The sequence below is a fragment of the Macaca mulatta genome, chromosome 8 (assembly GCF_049350105.2).
Source record: "Macaca mulatta isolate MMU2019108-1 chromosome 8, T2T-MMU8v2.0, whole genome shotgun sequence".
NCBI classification, from domain to species: domain Eukaryota; kingdom Metazoa; phylum Chordata; class Mammalia; order Primates; family Cercopithecidae; genus Macaca; species Macaca mulatta.
Window position 1 is genome coordinate 76,809,658 of NC_133413.1, and position 24,867 is coordinate 76,834,524.

General features: G+C 42.3%; 1 protein-coding gene across 6 annotated transcripts in view; it reads left to right on the top strand.

Moving 5' to 3' along the window:
- Positions 1–5,871: 5,871 nt before the first annotated feature.
- The window catches only part of TRIM55 (tripartite motif containing 55), a 49,218-nt gene continuing 30,222 nt past the window's right edge, over positions 5,872–24,867 (top strand). For all 6 annotated transcript variants that reach the window (XM_015145469.3, XM_015145467.3, XM_015145470.3 and 3 more), the window contains exons 1-4: positions 5,872–6,231; positions 7,104–7,276; positions 14,065–14,230; positions 16,132–16,227. In XM_015145469.3, the coding sequence (XP_015000955.3) occupies positions 6,064–6,231; positions 7,104–7,276; positions 14,065–14,230; positions 16,132–16,227 (603 nt within the window). In that variant the 5' untranslated portion in view covers positions 5,872–6,063. The remainder of the gene's footprint in view (positions 6,232–7,103; positions 7,277–14,064; positions 14,231–16,131; positions 16,228–24,867) is intronic.

Consider the following 24,867-nt stretch of genomic DNA (forward strand, 5'->3'; position numbering starts at 1 on the left):
GATGTATCTGGGAGACCGGAAAACTGTTGAAAGAGGGGAGGGTGGTGGTAACTTTGCTTCAGTTTTTCAATGTGTCTAAACATACTCCAGCCCCAGGCTGGTGGGACTCAGAAATGAGGGGCAACCAGGGCTTCCAACCATGGCAGCTCCCTGTGTAATTGCTCCCGATCAGTTTCTAGCCTCTGTCCTGATATGTGTGGTGAGAGTAGGGGTGGACGTGGGGGAAGCAGTGCACTCCTTCTATATAAACCAAAATACCTTCAGGAGACTACGCTTTGTTAAATTAAGTTTGACCTAAAGCTACCTTCATATATATTTTAGGTTTCACCTAAAGGTTTCTTGTACATAGTGAACTGTCGCCCAGCTGGGTGTCGAAACAGACTGTAACGTGCTCATGTAACAGGTCGCTGAGTCTCAGCCAATCCCAGGTGGTCAGCTGTTAAACCAGGTTCAAGTAAGGCAAACGCTGAGCTGTCACCAGTCCATATAACTCTGTGCCCCACTTCTGCTTTCTGTACATCACTTCCTTTTCTCGGTCCATAAATCCTACCCAACCATGGGGCAGCCCTTCAATCTCTAAACCTATTCTGGTTCTGAGGGCTGCCTCATTCGTGAATCATCCTTTGCTCAATTAAATTTTGTTAATTTCAATTTGTCTAAATTTTTTCTTTTATCAGCTGGTTTTCATGTCCAGCACAGGCTCAGGTCCACTCCAAATCCCGGAGCCTGAAGATGACTTAAATTCTGATTCAGGTCCAGAATTTCCCCAATCTCCTGAACCCTGTGAATGATTTGGGAGTAAACAAAATGTTCTGATTTCTCCTTAGAGCAGAGCACTCCCTCCTGTGTCCCACTTCCAGCTCAAACACCCACCCCATGGACTGGTGTCTGAGAGCAGGGAGGAGCAAGAAATGAAGAAAGAGAACGCAGAGAGGAAGGTGGTAATTATTCATGTTGTGAAGGGAAAATAAATCTTGGGGCCCCCAAATCACTAAGCTAAAGGGAAAAGTCAAGCTGGGAACTGTTTAGGGCCAATCTGCCTCTCATTCTATTCAAAGTCGCCCCTCTGCTCACTGAGATAAATGCATAAATGAAGAGGCTAATTAGAAACTGAAGAGAATGCAACCATTTTTCTCTTTTCTACCTATGACCTGGAATCCTCCTCCCCGCTTCAAATCTTCCACCTTTGCTTTGAGCTGTCCAGACCAAGCCAATGTTCATCTTGCATATGTTGATTGATGTGTCATGTCTCCATAGAATGTATAAAAACAAACTGTGCTCTGATCACCTTGGGCACACATTGTTAGGACCTCCTGAGGCTGTGTCACAGGCGTGCATCCTCAACCTTGGCAAAATTAACTTTCTAAATTAACTGAGACCTGTCTCAGATTTTCAGGGTATATTTTGGTAACCAAAAATATAATTCTAAGCCCCCCAACTCACTGATGGACGCCCCTTCTCGGCCAAGGTCGTTCCAAAGTAAACCTAAAAAATGATTTCAGGCCATCATGGGAAGATAGAGTCACACATGCCTCCTTCTAGCCTCTTTTAGAATTCAGGCTCAGCTGACCAGCATTAACACTAAAACAGAGATCTTAAGACTGAAAAAACAGACTCTTTGTAGCAATAAGATACCAAATTCCAATCTGACGCTAGTATAACATCATATGACAGATAGCAGGCCCTGAAAGAAATTAAAGTATTTTCCCCCAAAATATATTTCTTTGAAATATTTTGAAATGGCCCTGCAACACTGTCTCTTGTGAGGAAAATCTATATTCTGTAGAGAATCCCTTCCTTTTCCAGGTCTTTTCCCTGATCCAGGAGAGATTTAACTGATTTAACTTCTACTCTCTCTGAAGCCTGCTAGTTGGAAGCATCTTCTGCACAAGAACCTTGGTGTCCACAACCCCTTATCTAAACCCAGACATACCTTACTGTAAATTGCAGGTCCTTAGGTGATATCTTAGCTCTTTTAACCAACTGCCAATCAGAAAATCTTCGAATCTACGTATGTATGACCTGGAAGCCCCTACTTCGAGCTGTCCCATATTTCAGACCAAATGAATGTATACCCCCACATATATTGATTGATGTCTTATGTCTCCCTGAAACTTATAAAACTAAACTGTAGCCTGACCACTTTGGGCACCTGTTCTCAGGACTTCCTGGGGCTGTCACAGGTCATGGTTCTTATATTTGGCTCAGAGTAAATCTTTTCAAATGTTTTACAGAGTTTTACTCTTTTTCATTGACATTCATCACCTGAGCTCTTAGTCCTGTGGGATTCATGCTGGTTTCCTGTGTCGCCTCCAGGGACAGTTCTAAGAAAAAGTAAAAGGCAGGGAGCAAGAAAGAACAGAGAGAAAAAAAAAAAAGACAGAGAAAGGAAGATAGAGATCAGCTCTGTAATCCCAGAGCTTTGGGAGGCCATGGCAGGAGGATGGCTTGAAGCCAGGAGTTCAAGCCTGGGCAACATAGCAAGACCCTTGTCTCTGCAAAAAAATTAAAAAATTAGCTGGGCCTAGTGGTGCACACCTGTAGTCCCAGCTACTCAGGGGGCTGAGGTGGGGGGATTGCTTGAGCTCAGGACTTTGAGGTTTCAGTGAGCTATGACTGCGCCACTACACTCCAGTTTGGGCAACAGAGTGACTCTCGGTCTCTTAAAAGAAAATACTGTTTCAGAGGTTTTTGTTTTTTTCTACGAATACTGCTAAGCTAGGTTATGAACCCCACTCACTTATAGAGGGCAGAACTGAAATCCTCCTAGGTGAGGTCACCTTCCAAGACCACAAAGCGAGGTAGATGCAGAAGTTGGGAGAAAGCCTGACTGTCTCTGACTCACTCTGCAGCCTCTCACTACATCATCGGTCACTCAGGCTCACGCATCTGAGTCATCTCTGTGGATTCTACTTTCATAGCAGCCCCAGGGATCATTTCCTTCTTTCCTTCCCCACTGCCATGACCTGTGCCAGGGCTTCCCGACCTCTCACCTGGACTATTGGCAACAGCCTCTGATCTGGTCTTTAGCCAGTCACCTTCATGCTAATCTAATCCAACGCTCACTGAAAGATCAATCTAACCAACCACTGCCCTCACGGAAGTGAGAAACTTTTAACGACTTCCTGCTGCTTAATTTATTAAGTGTTAAAAACTCTTTAACGCAGTATCCATGGCCAGCCAATGCTTGAGCAGCATGCCTGCACTCCAGCTCAAGTCACTGTGGCTCGGAGATCCCCTGCACGCCTGTGCATGCCCATGTTGCTGCTTCTGTGCCTTCTCTTGGAAAGCCCCAGCCATGCCTCACCTAACTACACGTCCATCCCTCTGAGATCCTCGGTGCAGCAGTTCAAACACTAACCCCACCCATGAAGCCCTTCTGATTCCTCCGACCCTGAATTGCTGTAGCTGTTGTGAAAGGAAAATAAATCTTGGGACCCCAAAATCATAAGCCAAAGGGAAAAGTCAAGCTGGGAACTGCGTCAGGCAAACCTGCCTCCCACATTATTCCTAAATAAGATAGCTACAAAGATTTAAAAGCTACATACCTCCCTTACAATTTGCACCCTGGGAAATTCCTTACAGGCCCCAATATCTTTACCTTAAAACAGTTTTGTTGAATTTTACCTTGACAGTGTAAACTGACAGCTTATCTTCACAGGCGTGGTACAAAGGACAGAACTCTAAGTCATCTCTCTGCTTACCTGAGACAAATGCATATCTGCTTTCTTCCTCTGATGTAAAAATGCAGACTCACTGAGCTAGAGGAAGACATAAATGACTATTATTCCTCTACCTACCGCCCAGCGCCAACATGTAAATTATGTATTTGGTGAAAGACTGATCAAAGACTCGAAAGAATGCAACCGTTTGCCTCTTATCTATACCCACAACTGAGAAATTTTTTTTCTCTTTCCCCAATATCCATCCTTTTCCCTTTAAATATTAAAGCCTCCGAAATCTTCTCTGGAGAAAGGCACAGACCTGCCTCCTGGCACGCGCCGTTAACTTTCTCGATTGAGACCTGTCTCAGGTACTTTTTGGCTTGGACTCTTTATCACATTTTATTTTGTACTATGTTGTGTGTGTGCACGTCTCATCTCCACTCTTAGACTGGGCTCCTTGAGGACAATGACCTATGTCTTGTTCATCTTTCAATCCCCAGAGCCTCACACAATGGAGACACACTACACATATCCAATGAATGTATTTTGAAGGAATGAATTCCTTCTACAAGAAAAGACTCTGCTGCAATGTACATGATTAGTTTAAGTGCTTTTACTTAGATTGCAAGGTCTTTGGCAGTAGAAACTTAATCTTTCCTAGAAAATATCTCACATATTGCATTCAGACCTCCCTTCCACAGCCCATGAATTGATAAACACAATTAACTGTCTAGGCGGGGTGAACCGAAGTAATTCAGTAAAAAAATTTTACCAGTTCCTGTCCTCACTGTAGTTGCTAAATAAGTATTGAAAGGACTAAGATAATTCTCTAAAGATCCCCGATATGTTTATGAATACATATAACTTATTATTAATTAATAGAGCTTGTTAGATTCTCAATAAGCTCTCTGTGCACACAGCACTAAGACCACACATAACCAGTCACACTGACCTACACTTCACTGGTAATCTAATTCACACCAGGGATATGTTAACAAAATGTGTTCATTGTCCCAGGTTTTTAAAATCAAGGAGAAAGAAAGCCAAAATTTATCACATATAAACAGACATGGATTTCTTTTTCATTTTTGATCTGATTTAAAAATTTTTAAATACAATATATATTGGTTAAATTGTTGCTTCACAAAATCCCGATGAATGTCAGAATCAATGTTTTTGACTCAAGAGCAGACCAAGAATATTAGAAATTACCAGGGAAACTATGGTTTAAAAAGTCACCTTGGAGGAAGGGGAAATGCAAGGGCGTATAGTTATTTTGGAGGCAGATGAAATGCAGGTATGGAAAAAGGACTCCATTTATACTTCACTTGTCAATGGCGCTGGTAACTGTGCCCCAAGGGATGACAAAATGAAATAATAGATTTGCCACCCCCAGGCCCCTGCCAGTTGCTACCTCATTACTGATTATTGTTGCAAACTATTATATAATTTAAGAATTTAAATAATCAGTAAAAGACCATCAAATTTGCTTTGTGTTTTTGGGTGTGTGTAGGAGGCAGGGCAGCATAGGAGGAAAGAGGGCCAAGGAAGAGGAAAGCAATGCGGAAGAGCAGACAGCATACTAGAGTTGTTTTATCATATAACTTTTTTCTCAAATAATTAGATCATCCACTGGTTTTGAATTTTTATTTATGCATGTATTTATTTATTTATGAGGTGGATACCTCTGTGGTGAAGATTTGAATTTAGCTTTTAAATTGTAATTTTTCAAAGACCACAACCCCAGCTGACAAAGATGAAATACTTAACATTAAGAAAGTCTTTTTGATGATTGCCCTTGTGAAGCCTGGATAACAATTTTCAAGACATGTTTTGTTCATTTTCACCTAAGAAGGCTCTATTAGGCTACTTTTGGTGACTCAGTTCCTGCACTCTCAAGACAGGGCTGGCATTAGTTACACAGTCAGACACTGTGCTGCGTTCTGCCCCTTCCTGGAGAAACTGTCACCAAATTCTCAGTGAGTGTTCACAGAGGGCATGGTTCAGTGGCTAGGCATGCACATTTGCATTTGTTGTTGACAACTGTCAGCTTTGACCTCCTTCTCTTCACAACCCTGTCTAAATGGGGTTTGTAATCCTCCTTCCCACCCACTCTCTTCACTCCCTGGGGCAAGAATGTTGACTCCTGCTCGTCACCTGTCAGGATCCATCCTCCTGTCACTGGCTTATATGGACAAGTCAGCCCACATCACGTGACTGCAGGTTGCTAAAAACAGCTCCGGCACCCACTCCAAACCAGGGCCTGAAACAATGTCCTCCACCGAGGGAAACGTAAAGGACACTTGATCACACAATCCCTGGAATAATATCCAGGAAACACTTGCTGGAGCCACTTGCAGCACCCTTCCCTGGCAGCACACTTGGGGACAGCGAGGAGATGAGCGCATCTCTGAATTACAAGTCTTTTTCCAAAGAGCAGCAGACCATGGATAACTTAGAGAAGCAACTCATCTGTCCCATCTGCTTAGAGATGTTCACGAAACCCGTGGTCATTCTCCCCTGTCAGCACAACCTGTGTAGGAAATGTGCCAGTGATATTTTCCAGGTAGGTTTGTTTGGAATTTGGTTGGGGGGAGGGGGTGGAAAAGATTCCCTTCTCTTGGAATCAAGTGCTTAACATTGAGGTGAAATGCTTTAAAAAACTTTATAAGGTTGCCAGGCGCGGTGGCTCACACCTGTAATCCCAGCACTTTGGGAGGCCGAGGCCAGTGGATCACCTGAGGTCAGGCACTCGAGACGAGGCTGGCTAACATGGCAAAACCCCATCTCCACTAAAAATACAAAAAAAAAAAAATTAGCTGGGCATGGTGGCGGGCACCTATAATCTCAGGTACTTGGGAGGCTGAGGCAGGAGAATTTCTTGAACCCAGGAGGTGGAGGTTGCAGTGAGCTGAGATTGTGCCATTGCACTCCAGCCTGGGCAACGGAGTGAAACTCTGTCTTAAAAAAAGAAAAACAAACAAACAAACAAACAAAACTTTATAAAGTTGCATTTACTTTCAAGAAAAACATGTTTCTTTTAACGATTTGGTTTGTGTCCTCTTTACTCCCAAATCTAGTTTTATTTTAATACTAAGAATCATATATTTTTAAAAATCAAACCATTTAATGTGTTTCAAAACTATAAATAAGTAATTGCTGAAGACTTTAATGTGGAGTTTCTGGCTGGAACTTTTGGTTCTGAAAATGTTGAATGGAAAAATATCTGATGTACACAGTGGTATGTTCGCATATGACTGTGGATAAGGTCTGACCCTGTGTTTCAGAACCACTTGCTGAGAAAGCCCTGAGGGATGATCTTATGGCAAGCTTAAAGTAGAAGTTCATGTTGTTTGTAGTAGCAGAGAGTGAAAACAAGTCTCGGAGAAGCTACTTGTGGCATTACCCAATTCCTTTTTTCTTACTTGGCAAGAACAGGCCTCTAACCCGTATTTGCCCACAAGAGGAGGCACCACCATGGCATCAGGGGGCCGATTCCGCTGCCCATCCTGTAGACATGAAGTGGTTTTGGATAGACATGGGGTATATGGACTTCAGAGGAACCTGCTGGTGGAAAATATCATTGACATCTACAAGCAGGAGTCCATCAGGTAACACTCTTCCACTCTTCCATGTATCAAGGCCATCTGAAACTTGTTTTTGTTTGTTTGGTTTAATGGGTTGCTGCACTGAATGCTTGTTTATCAATCACAGACTGTTTTATGGAAAAATGGTTTTCCAAGTCAGTCCTTCCCAGTGAGATTGAGAGTTGCTCACAGCATGAGAGAGGGGAGTTGGTGCCCATGCTTTTTATCAATTTAAGAATTAAGTGACTCATTAACACTAATCCATTCCAGATGGTGATGTTGAAAGAGACCTACTGCTGTCCCTCTACACCTTAAATCCTGGTATTACATCCATTTTACACATTTTTGCACTTCACAGGTCCTTTGTAGCTCCAGATCTCTACAAAGAAAAAATATCTAGTAAAAACTTAATAGAAAATTAATAGAAATGGCATCTTGCAAAATAGCCCAGTTCCTAATTCAGACAGTCTTGCCTTAAAATTGTTTGGATGGTAATAATAAAAACAAAATCCTCTAACATAGGTTGTCACTGTATTTACCCTAAGGGAAGTCACAAAGCAAGGCAAAACCCTGGCCTTTAGGGACTTAAAGTTCAGAGACATGAGGAAAAAAAAGATGAAATTCAGGTTATGTTTCCCTATTCCTTATTCTGTATTTACTGCATAGTCAGCATTCACTTGTTGATTGCGAATAGCATCGTGATAGCATTATATATCATCCATTCATTTAAAAAAATAACAAAAAAGGCTTCTTATTCACCAAACCACATTGGCTATAGAATTCCTTTCCTAGATACAACGCTGTGGGAAGCTTATTCCTAGAAAGGAACGATGTGAAGAGCCCCTTTTCAATTGTGCACAGGTCAGTCCAGTCCACAAAGCTTGATAGCAATATTGAGACCATCTAGAAGTGGCCTCATTGTGATTCCATTAGGGGACATGTATTTATGGAACATCTGCAGAGCTCTAAGAGGCTTGTGCTCTTGGAAGGAAAGCTGTTCTATAAATCTAACATAATTATTATAATTATTATAGCTATTAATTTCCGCTAAAGATCCAAAACTAAATTAGATAGTACCAGGATCTAGATGGGTTTGGGGAAGAATTGCTGATGACATATTGCAGAGATTGCAGCTGGCTGTTTCCCTTGCTTCCAAAGTCTCTTGACAAGAACAACAGTACTATTGCTGTTGCTGTTACTTTACAGATTTGATCTCATTGTATTTCACTACTTTAAAATACAAATACACACTGTCTCTTAAAAACTTAACCAACCAATTAAAAACCAATTAATTATGAGACTGATGCAAAATTGCGATTTTTGCAATTACTTTTCATGGCCAAAACAGCAATTACTTTTCCACCAACCTAATATTAAGAGAGTTTATATTAACAAGAGTTTCAGGGCTAGTCCAGTGCCTTGCACAAAATAGTTGCTCCATAAACCCAGCTGATTAAGCAATACCACAAATATTCTTACATAACAAGTTTCAGAGCTCGTACAGTGCCTTGCACAGAATAGTTGCCCCATAAATCCCAGCTGATTAAGCAACACCACAAATATTCTTACATGTTCTATTTATTGCAATAAATTTATGTTTTGTTACTTGTCACAGTGGGAATTTGAGACATGAAAAAATAGCAATACTTGTTATGAAATCCAGAGAAGAGATGTTAAAACTTGCAGTATTAGTAAAACTACAAAACACATCTTCACCTTAACTATGAAGTTGGCTTGGTGCAGCTGCCAAAAATAGTACCCAGGTCTGGGAAGTAAATTGCACAAAAGAAATGAACGAAATTTCCAACAATAAAGCTCATAGTTGAGTGGACTAGGGATGCTTTTGTAATTTTCTGTGATTTTGTTATGCTGTTTTTTCTTGAACTTGAGACTTGCTTGTGGGACAATTTTACTTGGTAGCAGAACCACAAGTGGCACAGAGCACTTGGCCACGTGTCTGGGAAGAAACGCAGGTGTCCCCTGGGGGCAGGCAGCCTTACTAGACCAGAACCTTGAGCCTCAGGGTACATTAGGTAACCCTGGAATGACCTTGGATATATAGAGTGAGAAGAGTTCAGCTGTGGCCTTTGGAAGGGGGTGGAGGGGTGACCAGTCACAGACTGGGATGTTATTGGTCAACTCTGACCTCCTCCAGAAAGGCTGGAGACTGTAAGTCTCCACCAAACCTAGCATTGTTTTTTTATTTTATTTTACTTATCTTTTTTTGAGATGGAGTCTCGCTCTGTCGCCCAGGCTGGAGTGCAGTGGCGCAATCTTGGCTCACTGCAAGCTCCACCTCCCGGGTTGACGCCATTCTCCTGCCTCAGCTTCCTGAGTAGCTGGGACTACAGGCGCCCGCCACCTCGCCCGGCTAATTTTTTCGTATTTTTAGCAGAGATGGGGTTTCACTGTGTTAGCCAGGATGGTCTCGATCTCCTGACCTGGAGGATCCGCCCGCCTTGGCCTCCCAAAGTGCTGGGATTACAGGCATGAGCCACCGTGCCCAGCCAAAACCTAGCATTCTTATCCAGAATTCTGCATGGTGCCAGACTAGCCACAGTTGGGAGGGAGAGACGGTAAGAGAAGGTACTATTTTGGCTAATATTAATAATTAATATAATAATAATTAACTTTAAACTATAATAAGTAAAACTGCTATGTGCTATGTGACAGACACTTTTCAGGGTTCCTAATACATGAATCATGTGCAATTCTTTTTTTTTTTTTTTTTTTGAGACGGAGTCTTGCTCTGTCGCCCAAGCTAGAGTGCAGTGGCACGATCTCCACTAACTGCAAGCTCCACCACCCAGGTTCACACCATTCTCCTGCCTCAGCCTCCCCAGTAGCTGGGACTCCAGGTGCCCACCACCAAGCCTGGCTAATTTTTTTTTTTTTAAGTAGAGACGGGGTTTCACCGTGTTAGCCAGGATGGTCTCTATCTCCTGACCTCGTGATCTGCCCACCTTGGCCTCCCAAAGTGCTGGGATTACAGGCGTGAGCCACCGTGCCTGGCCCATATGCAATTCTTTAATTCTTACAATAATCCTGTGAGGTGTTGATTATTATAATTACTGCTATTCTATTAAAGTTTTTAGTGTCTTAAAGTAACTAACATACACACTTTTTAAAATTCAGTATACAAGGCCTCTGAAGAGAAATGCTATCTCCACCCTATTCTCTCTTTACCCCCAAGCCTCATTCACCAGAGTCAACCACTTTTAATTCTTTTAACTGTTTTTCTGCTATGTATCACCAATGACATGTGCATACTACTGGTATGCTTCTATTCTTTGACTTTTCAATTTTAGACATTTCCTATTGACTTTCCACTGTAGACGATTAGGACTGAGCCCTCACATGGCTAGACTTTACCCTCTACTTGGGAATTCTTTTACTCTCCCCTGGGTTGAACCCCTTGCTTCCTGGATTCCTGGTCTCCTTGTTTGGTGGCTTACTCTCTTGTTTCTGTGGAGCACATCCTCAAGTAATCTCTTGAAATGTGCACAAAGTCCTCCTCTTTTCAGCCTCTCCCACTCCGTCACTGCCTACTTCCGCCTTCAGGACTCCTGGCTCCTGCAGTTCCAGAGCCTTTCCAGGGTTCCATAGCTCAAGTCAGCTTGCTTATTGTAAGCTTCTCACTGCAGGAACGTAACAGAACTAAGATGCAACTCAAGTAGGTCATGTCCCTTCATCCAGATGTTCCTAATTTCCAACATTGGGTTGACATCTCTCATTTGCTGTCATCCGTGTTCACTTTTTGTCCTTATTAATGTATGCCCTTTTATTTCCTTATCCTCATTTCACTGGGATTTCAGCAGAATAAATACATACATACATATATAAATACATAAATAAATACGTGCTTGTGTGCATTCTGCCACATTTAATTAGAAGACCCTTAATCCGATTTTTGATACGAGTAAAAACTGAGACCAAAAGAGGTTAAGTAACTTGTCTAAGGCCACATAGCCACTACATGGAGAAGCTGAGCTGGAATGAAGCTTTAAGATCAGTTTGGCTGGGCACGGTGGCTCACACCTGTAATCTCAGCACTTTGGGAGGCTGAGTTGGGCAGATCACCTGAGGTCAGGAGTTCGAGGCCAGCCTGACCAACATGGTGAAATCCCGTCTCTACTAAATACAAGAAAAATTGGCCGGGTGCGGTGGCAGATGCGTGTTATCCCAGCAATTTGGGAGACTGAGGCAAGAGAATCACTTGAACCCGGGAGGTGGAGGTTGCAGTGAGCTGAGATTGAGCCATTGCACTGCAGCCTGGGCAACAAGAGCAAAACTCCATCTCAAAAAAAAAATCAGTTTGACTACAAAGTTACTACTTGAATTGCCTCACCAAGACCAGATGCCCACTCCTCAGGAAACTCTAGGGTGGCCTCAGGAACCTCAGAGACCAGAGACAGCAGGCTACAGACTCCTCAGTCCAGCCTACACTGAATGGCAAGGGGCCACAGCCAACATTTAGCATTGGGCCTTTACCACAGCTGTGAGCTTGGCTGCTCTCACCTCATAAAAATGTATTTATGTCTTTTTTTTTACATGCCAAATCTGTCCCAAGTCTGTTACATGTTTTAAGTTGTACAGAGGTCTCATTATACACTCATCTATGAATGGGTGGTGCCTCTGGGGCTGGGCTACAACCTAAATAGGAAAAACCCAATGAGGAATACGGGAAATCAGTGTATACAGCACCATGAAAAAAATAAATAAATAAATTGAATCACAAACAAAACTAAATGTAGAGCCTTATGGCTGTTTTCACATTTTCAATATTTGCACATACTGCATAGACACGTGCTCTGTGACACTATCTCTGGTCACAGTTATTGATATCAGAACAGCATGTGGGACCCAGGCTGCCCACTCTTGCTTAACCCACGTTAATAATAAGGTAGAGATACCTAGGAGGGAAGGATTTAGAGGGGAAGATGCCTTTGACCAGGCAGAGACCAACTTGCCAGTCCAAACCCCAGAGGGCACTGTCATTTATTAAAGGAGTAATCAGGAAGTTGTCTGGTCTCTTCCTCTGCCACTCAGGAGTGCCAGGTGATCCCAGGCTTTCCCCATATTTGCCATGCCTTCTCCAGCTGGGTGGTGTTACACTAGAGCACAGAGAATACTGTCCATTAATAGGTCAAATTCCCTTTCGTTGTCTCACTCATTTGTGCAACGAATATTTACGGAGCCACTGCCTCTGTGCGAGGCACTGTTCCGAGTACTGGAGATGCAGCAAAAAAGAAGACTCACCATGGCCCCTGCCTTCATGGAGCTGATTTTCTAGTGGAGGAAACAGACAGACCTGAGAGGGGAATAATTTTCTCAATTGTGGAGTTGACTTTCCTTATTTGAGTTCCAAATATGTGGTCAAATCAGAAGGTCATAGACTTCAAGGAAAGCATATTGGTGCAAAACCAGACAGAAATTCCTTTTGCAACAATCAGATTCTAATATTTTGAAACTGGAAGTCCATGCAATTTTCTTATGAGACCCAGGGATTCTCCCAATGTTTGTCCTAATCTCAAGTACTTGACATCCACCTAGCAACTTATAAAGGAACATTAGTCTCTTACAGAGGTACATCAGTATGTTCTCTGCCTTTCTCTGAGTTCTGGGGTTGCAGCTACAAGATACCACACATCAGAAACAATGGGTTTCAACACCTGTATTCATGATTCACAGTAGGAAGTGCATTTTACATTGTAACCACTTACATATATGGATGGATATATATACACACACGTACATACATATATACGCACATACACACACACACGAACACACATACTTTTGTTTCAGTCACATATATACACATGTACACCTGAAACAAAAGTTTCGAATAGCTATACTTTTTCTTACTACATGTAATTCACAGTATTTGCTATTCCATTCTATTTTTATTTTAACAATGCGGATCATAGCTCCCTAAATTGATTTCATGCCTCATAAAAACCTGTAGTTTTTAAAAATTGGATCTGTATAGCAACAAAAAAAAAATGTAGTCCCAAATCTAAGATATTGCTAAATAACTATGTGTTTGGAAATTTGAAGAAAGCTTCTGGATTTGGATTTGAATTTTTTTAATACTTCTGAAAACTATTAGCAGCCTCAGTCATTAGATAGGATATATCAGAATTCCTGGGGTTTATATAAGGAGGTACACCCACACTTGCCTCTCATACACAGTTGCATCCAACCAGTACTTGAATTAATAATCAGAAGATTTCGGTTCCATGTGAGCCACGCCTATCCTCACTCCTTCAAGTGAAAGGGGTGTTTCCTGGGGCCAGAGGCTGGAGGGGTGTGATCTAGCTCCTCCCAAAACTTGTGCAAACTTGACTTTTAGTTAATCAACAACTTCCTGTTCTTGGTCCATAATGGGAAAGTGTCCCTTGAGAAACTCGTGAGCATGTGGACACAGTGCTGGACCACATTCCTGACGGCTCACCAGGGTCCGATGTTCGAACTTTCAGGAATTTCACTAGCAGATTCTTAAACCTTAAATAACTTAAAATTGGCCATGTGGAAATACACCATGGAAATGGGCAAATGGTACAAATCAGGGTCTCCACGTCTCTGTCCCTACCCCAAGCAAGTTGTTAGAGATTTGCCAGCACTCCCCTGCTACACCTGCAGGGAAGCTGAATTTGGTGAACTCTGAGCACGTAAAAGGGCCCCTGGGGGCCTTCTGGAATAGAGTTGCTGGGCATACAGGGACGAGAAGGAATTTGCAAGGCAGAGCAACAGTCTCTGCTCTGGCCCAGTGAGAGCTGATGGACATTTATCTGCCTACGTCCTCCCAGGCCAGAAAAGAAGTCTGACCAGCCCATGTGTGAGGAGCATGAAGAGGAGCGCATCAACATCTACTGTCTGAACTGCGAAGTGCCCACCTGCTCTCTGTGCAAGGTGTTTGGTGCACACAAGGACTGCCAGGTGGCTCCCCTCACTCATGTGTTCCAGAGACAGAAGGTAACAGAGCTGCTCCCTCCCTCCTGCACCCCCTTCCCATCCTCACACCTCAGGGCCTTGCTGGGGCCAGTGTGAGTGGCCTCCTCTGGTGGAGGAGGAAATCCAAGCCACACAGGGCCAAGGGACACTGGGGGCACACAAGGTCTGCAGGAAGATGTGTGCACAGTTGTGCACGAGGCACACACCAAATTCCCTGGACGGTGGGGGGAAAGGCGAGACAGGGCAGGGGTGCCCAGGTTCAGGAAGGGGCACAGAAGGGCAGGATCCCTGTTTCTGTGCCCTTTGGAGGTTGCTAAAGATGAGCAATGTTAGGGGACCCAGCAAAAGCTCAAACTGCTCAAGATTATGTGAAGTTTAGACTACAGATAAGAAAAGGACAGCTTTTTACCCTACTCACAGAATACTTTTCTTCATCCACCCATGAAAGGTTTCTTTGGTCCTCCTCAATGCCTTTTCTCTCGCACTCTTAGTGAGGGAGGGTTACACTAATGACATACAGTTACAGAACAGCTTTAAAACACAGACTTGTGCTGGCCCTCCTGTCAGGGGGCCAGTTGCCTAAAGACCCCTCTGAGTGTGGTGCATACCCTTGACCCCAGGGCCTCAGCCATAGCCCCCTCTACACTTTACCAACCTGCCAACCTGGTTTCATGCACGAGCAGGTCAGTATTTATCCATCTGGTGCAGATAAAAGCGGAGTTGGGTACTCCAATAGGTGCAGCCACTCCAGGCACTGAGAATTTGAACAGTTCCACCTCTCAGTTTCTTTCATTTAGAATCATCAGTTCCACATTTGATCAGTGTTTTACTGTGAAGATCAGCACTGGAATCAAATTTGGAAGTAAAACTCTTGGGCAACTCCAACTGCAACTAGTGGCCACTAAGTGCTAAAGCTAGATTTTGCAAATTATCCACAACATTTGTTTATTTTTCAATCCAGTTACAATTTATTCCCCCTTCTGTTCTGCCCACCTCCCCCAAAGTCATAGCATGATAGAACTGTATGGTAGCTGTTTCACAGTCCTTCCTTCAGAGCCCATAGACTCATGTGAGATGGACAGAAGGACAGACTGGTGGGACCCTCACCCTTGCTCCTGTTTGGCCAAAGTAGCTTCACCTCCATATTAGCTTTCATTTGAAGAAGGTTCTGCAACTTTAAAATATTTTATAATCACTGTTCTGGTCCAATCTTCTCCTTCTAAATGTGAGAAAATTAGGCAGAAATTGAATATATGTTTTGCCCAACATCACAGAAAAGTTGGGGGTAGAGCTGGACCAAATACATGTGTCTCCCAAGTGCCCATCCAGTGTTCCCAGTGGCTCCATCAGCCAGCCTTGGGAAGGGGGTAAATAGGAACAGTAGAATCTCTTCCTAAGTCAAAAGAGCAAAGGAATTTCAAAGTTGACATTTCTCTCCTAGAACCAGTTCTTTGTTTCAGTGTGAAGTTTGTAATGACTTAGTCTAATGTGTGTTTGTGTCTGTATACACTACATTCTTATGCCCATAATAAGTGTATGTTGAATAAATGAGTATTTACTATACACATTTCCCAAGTAAAATTGACCCTTAGTTCCACTAGGTAAATAATTCCATTTGGGTCCCTGAAGTCGCATATTTGTCTCCATGTCATTTATAAGCAATACTTAACAATTCTTTAGCTTGAACATGTTGATCTCAATATTAAGAATGTGATGAAAACTGTGAAACCTCTCCCTGCACAAATGTATTCATACACAAAAGTTTGCTTGCAAAATCAGGAGGTCCACAGGCCTCCCTGTTAGTCCTTAGGGATTGCATGTATCCTAAATTAAGAACCTGTAAAGACAATATTATGACCAGTTCACAGTTGGGGTGACTAGGAAATCCCTAAGATATGGGGTTCATGTTTTCTCTTCATTAGTCTGAGCTCAGCGATGGCATCGCCATTCTCGTGGGCAGCAACGATCGAGTCCAGGGAGTGATCAGCCAGCTGGAAGACACCTGCAAAACCATCGAGGTGAGTCAGGTGACTCTCACAGGGTCTCCACCAAGCCTGCAATACCCGGGGGTTCGTGGCTTCCTCAGTGCCACACTAGACATCCCTGTTCTGACCTTTCATCCTTTGCTTCTAGAATGGCCTCCTTCCTGATATGTCTCTGAAATATTCACCTCCTGCACAAAAAGAGACATTACCACATGAGTCACTGAGGCAGATGTTGCCACAATTACTAGGGCTATTGTTGCATGTGTTATTCTTTCTTCCTTTTGAAAGATTAGCTACAAGAAAAATAAATCCCCCATCGTGGAAATCAGTGTTGTTGCTATTAGAGCAAACTTTCTTGGTGGAAATCCAAACTGTCTTAGGAAATGCTTGTCGGTGCTTTAGACAGTCATAGGCAGGTCTGAGCTGCACTTCTCCGTTCTCACAGCAATACTGCAAAGTGGTTGTCAGGAGGAGAAAAATCTGCCTAGCTGTAGTTAGAGAATGGCTCGGGGACTGTGAGCTCATGGAGGCCAGAGTTCAGGCTCATTCATCACCACTTGCCCTCTGGCTGGCCCAATGCCTGGCACATAATCAACACTCAAAAAAAAAAAAAAAAAAAAAAAAAAAAAAAACTTGCTGAATGAATAGATGAGTGGCTGGTTGTTTAGCTTATATACGTGCTTGCCGTATAGTAGTAAGTAGAGCAAATTGACTTGTCCCTCAAGATCAAATATAAAGTATGTCATTACTGGAGGCCTTTAAAGTGTGGAAGCCTAAAGAGAGTTAGCTATGTGGCAGATATCTTTTCAGGAATTGAAAATTCACTGACTAGTTACAGCCATGTTGCTCTGGGACAGGTGCAAGATATCTGGGTTCAAGTCCAGGCCCTGGCTCTGTAACCCGGAGCAGTCCATTACAATCTCCCTGCTCTAAGCTTTGGGGTCATTGTTTGTGTAGTTGGACCTCTGTGCAGAGGGTGGAGGAATGATGCTGTTCAGTTCATGGCATATAGTTCTCATTGCTGGGTGCCAAGCCTCTCTTGTTATCTATTTATTCCCCATTATCCTCATTTCCCACTCTTGTTCTCTTCCCCATAGATCACCACTCTAACATGTTTGATGTTCTGTTTGTATTCTTATAAAATATGTATTGTGTTATATGCATGTCTTTTAATTTTATAAATGGTATTGTGTGGAATTTTTCATTCTGCTTCTTACTTTTTAAAAAACCAAGCCTTACATTTTTGGAGTTTTTGTTTGTTTTTTGGGATGGAGTCTCACACTGTCACCCAGGCTGGAGTGCAATGACGTGATCTCAGCTCACTGCTACCTCTGCCTCCCAGGTTCAAACGATTTTTCTGCCTCAGCCTCCTGAGTAGCTGGGATTACAGGCTCCCACCACCATGCCAAGCTAATTTTTTGTATTTTTAGTAGAGGCGGGGTTTCATTCTGTTGGCCAGGCTGGTCTCAAACTCCTGACCTCCTGATCTGCCCGCCTTGGCCTCCCAAAGTGCTGGGATCACAGGCATGAGCCACCAGCATTATGTTTTTAAGATCCATTTGTGTTGCTACAAGGAGATTCAGTTCCTCAGTTTTCTCCTCTGTAAAAATGGGGCAATCATGGTACCTACCTTATAGAGTTACTATGAATAATTAAATAAGCAGAAGCAAAATGCTTAGCACAGTGCCTGGCGTGTGGTGAGTGTCCAATAAATACTATTCTTATTATTTTATCATGAGAAAGGCAAATTCTATTGAAAGCTAAAGGTCATTTTCTAAATGAGGGCTTTAGAACATTAGCTATACTTATCTCATTTTAAATTTGCACATTATTAAAATCAATTTTGTTTCTTCTCCACACTCATATTCCTGAAAAGATCCATGATCAGTCTGGGATCCATTTATAGGAGGAAAGTTTTCTCTTGGTGAAGAGCCAAAAGAGATTCGGAAACAGACAGTACAAACTTTTTTCTTTGCACTTATTTACAATAAAGGCAAAATACTATTCAGTTGTAACACCGTGAATCAGCACTCCAGGTAGTACCAACCTGAGTCTTGAGTTTATAAATAGGGGCATGTTGCTTGTGGGTGAGCAAGGTGATCTCAAGGCTTTATTGGAGATGTCTGTTGGAAGGAACAGGCTTTGTGTCTGGGATGGAGAAGCTGGAGAATGCACAGGAGAAGAGCCCTGGAGGGGTCCATCTGGGTCTTGAGCAATTTGATTCTTGAGCAAATGCAAATGATTGGGGCTCCATTTAGCCAGCATCAGAGGACACCGAGTGGGCTGTAGAAATTTGACAACTGATTTTCTTCATAGAAGCCAGTCAAGGGTGCGGTAGGAAGTGCTGTTTTTATTCACCGAAATGACTAGAAGGAACAGGTTTGAAGTTAAATCAGCAATAGGGATTAGTGCAGATGTCAGGAAGAATGCTTGGCAGGGAAGGGCAGGATCATTACCCCCATTCTTATTGGCAATAGCATTCATTGAACATGACACACTTTTCTAATAAGCATTTTCACAGGTGGCTAGGGGAGGGTATGTAATCACTCTCTGCAGGACTTCACGATGAGGCTGCAAATTGTCAGGAGTCTTAAAAGTCCATCTTTTTATCTGTTTATTTCATTTCTTTCATTTATTTCATACCTGTTTTTGTAAGATGAAAAAACATAGCAAGTATACAGTCTTATTTGTTGTTTAGAATGTATATTCATATATAACAGTATAGAAAGTACAGTCATGCACCGTGTAATATTTTGGTCAGTGATGAACTGCATATATGATGGAGGTCTCGTAAGATTATAATATCATATTTTATCATATTTTTACTGTACCTTTATATATTTAGATATGCTTAGATGCACAAATACCATGTATTACATTTGCCTGTGGTATTCAGTACTATAACATGCTGTACAGGTTTGTGGCCTAGGAGCAATAGATCATGACATACAACCTAAGTGGGCAGTAGGCTCTGCCATGTAGGTTTGTGTAAGTACATTTTGTGATGCTCACACAATGTAACTGCCTAAGGATGCACTTCTCAGAACATACCCCATAGTTAAGCAACACGTGACTGTGGATATTTACATATAACCTTCTATACATTCATGTGGAGAAATCAGGAATGAAAAACATCAAAAGCTTAAGGCCTGTGAATAGTGGGACTGCAGGTGATTTTCAGCCTCCCTTTTATATTCCTGTATTCACATTTTTATAAAGTGAGTCTGACATTTTTAATAATCAGCAAAATAAAGAATGAGTGAATATGACTCACATGAGCATAGTTCTTTCAGATCAGTTAAGGTGGCTCATCTGGAGATGTAGAGATTGTCTCAAAGCCCCATGGAGGTCTCCTACTTTATGATTCCCACTTGACACATTAGCCTTCATTTGAAGTGTCCCTGAGGACAGGGACGGTTCCAGATGGCCACCCTGTGCATCTGTCATCACTGGGGTGATCTCCCAGAGCCGGTTCCATATCAGTGGGCAAAGCCCAGAGGCTCAGCTTCTTGCCAGCCTGCAAGGCAGGACAACATGGAGCAAACCAGGTCCTCGGCTTGCAGTGAAATTGTCCTAGCTTGAGAGCCGGGTGGATTCTCTACCGGGGTCAGGGCCACAGAGCTCTTGTGTCTCCTCTTCTGCCCGGAGTTCATTTCCCTTTCTGGCTTTGCTCACCACCTGCCCAGAAACATTTTCTGAGAAGCTATGAGTAGTTCCTGGCCGGGGGGCGGGGGGGGGGGTTGTTAAAGAATTCTCTTTTCTGATTGGTGAAGATCTCCTTAGGGATGGAAATGAAGTAGTCCCTGGGGTGGGTATTATCCTTCCATAATTACACAGCCTCTCCCCGCCCTGGGCCCTGACACCTGCCCCAGAGCCCTTTGGTGGCAGTGCCTTCCTTGCACATGTCTAATTTTGTCCTAATCATGTAATATCACATAGGACTGGCCTGGTGAGGCACCTGTCCCAGGACCCGCCCTGGAGCAATGCTGAGCTTAGAGTAAATTACATTGTGGACTCCTTGTTATCATTTAAGAATAATGTCTGCAGTTAACATGAATTTACAGTGATAATGAAGAAGGATTTGAGAATGACTATAGTTGCAAAAGGGCGGTCTGAAAGGGGGAGTGGCATTTTCCTTCCGTGCTGTGGGCTGACAGGGAGTGAAGGAGCCGTGAGTCTTTTTACCTCTGCTTCTTGAGAGAGGCTTGGCCTAAGACGGTCCCTGAACTCTGGACTGCAGGTTGGTGGAGGGCTTCTGGGCTGTTCTATGAGCCCAGCATGATCTGAAGTTTCACTTGCCTTTCTAGGCCTGGAGATGTTCTGGACAGGAAGGAACTGGATGGGGGGCTGCCTACAGGCAGTGGAAATGTCCGTGGGGAGCTCTCCACTTCCAGGAAAACATGCTTGACTTTCACTCCTCATCCCTAGAGAACATAATCTACCTCTTGTAAAATTTACCAGTGGCACTTATCCTATGTCACTGGATGCTTAAGGGCACAGACTGTTAATACTAGCCCTCCCAAAGGCAGGCTGGCAGGCCTAGAAACATCCCTGTTTTGTATGGCCTGTCTAGGGAAAATTGTTCCAAGTTGAATAATAAATATTTGATATTGAGCATTTTCAATCTCTGAAAAAGGACAACTTGAATAAAACCCTCCAATGATTGTGCAGTGAGAACAAATTCATTGTGTTTCCAAAGCAGTGATTTTACCCCAAATGACCTTTTCTCATCTCTGAGACATTGTCCATGCCTTTACAAATATGAAATATGAATGTAATTAAAATTGTTTAAATAGCTTGCCAGAATTGTAAAGTCAATATAGCATATGTTTAAAAGAACAGATTTCAGAGTTTGAGTTTTAGCTCTGTTGCTTAATTACATGACATTAGGCACGTTACTTAAGCTTCCTGCCCCTCGGTTTCCTCAGAGTTACAGTGGGAATGATAATATCTTCTTCACAGCATTGTCATGATGATGAAGTTGAAATAAGAGGCACATGCCAGGGCCTTGGTAAATGTCACCTAACAGCCTCAGAGTCAGCTTGGAAAGCATACACTTATTCTGATGATGTGACCCAACTGGAACCTCTAACGATTCTGGAGCATGTTTTAAATGGTGTCAGAAGACGGTCAGGTCCTAGTTGACTGTGATGGCAGGACTGAGCAACTTCCTCTAGAGGGACATGTTGAGAATGAATGGAGCTAGACATGACTTCCGTTCTTTATCGAAGAGGTTTTGTGGCAACAGGAAATACTGGCAACCAAGGGAGACTGAGCCTCTTCTGGGAAACGTGGTGACTATCCACAGCAGACCAGAGTGAGATAAACATCTGCTCAGCCTGACAAGTGGCTTTCGCTGAACCATGGGGCTCCACTCAGAACAGGCCCACCTGGCCCTCAGCCCTCATAATGTCTACTCAAGAAGATTCTAAATGATCTGGCCTAGCCCAGAAAAACTCAAATGCCAAGAACCCCAAGATTAAGTGTTAGAAATCCCTCAAATTATGGCATAATTATCCTTTGAACATGGAGTGGCAACATAAAGTAGTAGAAAAGAAGCTGAGTTTGGAAGACCCGAGACCCAAGCCACTGAATGGAGTTGTTTGCTGAGCACTACAAAAAGGGGCCGGCTGATGGAGAGCCGAATCCCAGTCTGGGTGCCCAGAAGATGGTGTCTCTCTAGTTTATCTGTCCTCTTTCTAGGGACATCCTAGTCTGTACTCATGGGACTTCTCCAAGTGCTTGTAACTGGAGCTTTATAAATGAAAGGCTGGATTTGATTTTCTTGAAAGGAACTTCTTACTTTAGTATAGTTCTTTTTTCAGTATTATTAATCTACAGGCTGCTTTTCTTTTTCTTTTTTGGAGGGTTAGTGGGAGGAAATCCTGTTTGCTTAATGAAGGGAATTTTGAAGTTCCTTATTTCAAATGAAGGTATAGCTCTGAACAAGTATGTCTCGATGAATGTTGGAGGAATGTGGTGGAGATACAAATGGGCCTAATCAAGCCAGTTGCTCAGTGACAAGTGGTGGGGCTAAGAGCTTATCTTCAGCTCTATTTTGGTCACAGAGCTGTATTCCTTACATGGTAAGAGCAGTGGTCGTTGTTGCCTTAGGATTTTTCCTATTGTGGCCATGACACATGCACAAGCTAGTGCTGAGCTTTCAGGGCTAGGACTTGCAATGTATGTCTTAATGCTGTCAATGACACAAGACTTGCCAGGAACAGAGGGAGGCACGTCATAGCCTAGTGACTGTCTGAAATGTCTTCACATTTACTTGAAATTAGAGAGTCTTGGAGCTGTAGAGTCAGAAGGGACCTTAGCAATTATACAATTCAATCTTTCACTGTAGAAATACAAACATGCTAATGACTGTTCTGAGGCTTAATGGTTTCCCAAAGGTTGCATAGTCATATTTTACTGGATTTTTTGTTTTTTGGTCTTTTTTTTTTTTTTTTAACATTGAATGAAGCAGAAGCTTGGAATATCCACTTAAATACCTATTTCTTTGGAACAGAACAAAATTGAAGCTTTTGCATGAGGGCTGAATGTTTCTAGATGCAAGTCATCTATCTTTCTTTCTTTCTTTCTTTCTTTCTTTCTTTCTTTCTTTTTCTCAATCTATATTTCTCAAGTGAGCATGCGTGCTGGGAACTGGTGATGAGCTAAACATAAAAGGTCCTGTTCACAGGCAGTTTTTATTCTAACAGAGGAGTTAGGCAATAATCAAATGAATAACAAGATCATTTTAGAGAGTGATAATTACCTGAGAGAAAAGCAAACCAATAAAAATCTAGCCATTTAAAACAGTGGTATGATGGTGCTATGCTTGGAAGGCTATCTTCTCTTTTAATGTAAGGTCATCTATTGTTGAATTTTTTTTTCCATGAGAGGTTCTCTTTGCAGTTGCATGTTTTGTTTTTCTTATTACTATTAAAATATAAAGGTGACTAGAAATTGGAGTCTGCCAATTTTAACATTTCCATGATGTCAACAGTTAAACAATGGCTTTAGATCAATGTTAAATGTTACCTACTCACTTCTAAGGAAACAACCCAATGACCATTTGATTTTTTTTCTTTACATCCAGAAATGTTGGCATTGGTTAGGAACAAATATCCCACCCATCATCATCTTACCATTTCAATATGGGAAAGATAATCTTCACTTTGTAAAATCATCCCCTTTTGGTATATTGCATCCACACTGCGTTCTCCCTAGAAATGGGATGAATTTTATTTTCGTTAAAATATTATAGGCAACTTTAATTTCATTCCCCCAAGAAGCCAAGAAATATAACTGTCCCAGCAGACCCAGGAGGAAGGCTGTGCAGCAGCCAGAGGCTTTGCATCAGAGTATGCCTGGACGCCAATACCTACTGCATTTATGGCGGAGTTATACTTCACTTGCTAAGCACACTTACACAGGTGCACACACACAGAGGATGTAGGAACCACAGACATCAAAAGGGAGAAAATGGAGACTATTTGAAAAGACAAACTCAAAAGCTCAAAAATTATATATTTTGATTGAATTACTGTCCAGAGAAGAGGGGAGGTATATGGTTCCGAATTGGTCTTAAAGATGCATACCTTTTTACTCAAGTAAATGAAAGAAGCATGCTAAAAGCAAGGAGCCTTCTTGGAAATGAGGAAGTGTTTGTGGAGAAGAGACAAATATGGTTGCTATCATGCTTTTGTAGGTAACAGCAATCCTTTAAAGTGTGCTGTCTGCAGACGTTTTCACAATGCAAAAGTCCACATATTTTCCTATTCCATTTTTCAGGCTGCTAGAAAGTTACTGCTGAAAGTGTTGCAGATTCACATTAACAAAGGCACAGCAGGTACTGAAATTCACAGTCATTACTGTCAGTAGCTAGGTGGCCTCTGAGAACATTTTTTTTTTCATGGCACATATCTGTTCCCTCATCAGCTTAGAGGGCAAACTGATAACCTGAGGTGTTTATTGTTCCCTGACTTTCACAGCACTTTGATGTTAGGGGGCACCTAAGTTAGTCTCTCGTGTGTGGGTTCTACCTCAAAGAGTGTGAAAAAATAGAAGACTTCATTTCATGGAGTATTTCACATTTGAATATGACGTTAGGTTAACCTGAACATTTTGAGTTAATTTCTCAAAGTCTGTAAGTTCCAATTTCATAATTCCCAGGAAGAGGCATGTATTTTTGCCGTTTCAGAAACAGATTTATCTAACTCTTACCCTTTTTTGCATAGAATTATATTAAAAGCTAATTAAACAAGAGAAAAATGTTTTTTCCATTAGGAATTAGAAAATATAATTTTATATTTATCATTTATGATACATTGTTTTCTTTATTATTCTCCACAACATTGAAAAATTATGGTAGGTTATTAGATCATATAATACCAGGTACAAAGTGAGTAGCTGATGAATTTTGTTGAAAGAAAGAACTAGTGAATATAATTCTGAAACAATTTAAGATGCCTTGCCTTTAACCTACCTTAAGCATTGTGAATTTGCTTTTTTTGTTTTTTTGTTTTTTTGTTTTTGGAGGTGGAGTCTCACTCAGTCGCCCAAGCTGGAGCGCAATGGCACGATCTCAGCTCACTGCAGCCTCCACCTCCCAGGTTCAAGAGATTCTCCTGCCTCAGCCCCCCAAGTAACTGGAATTACAGGCACGTACCACCACACCCA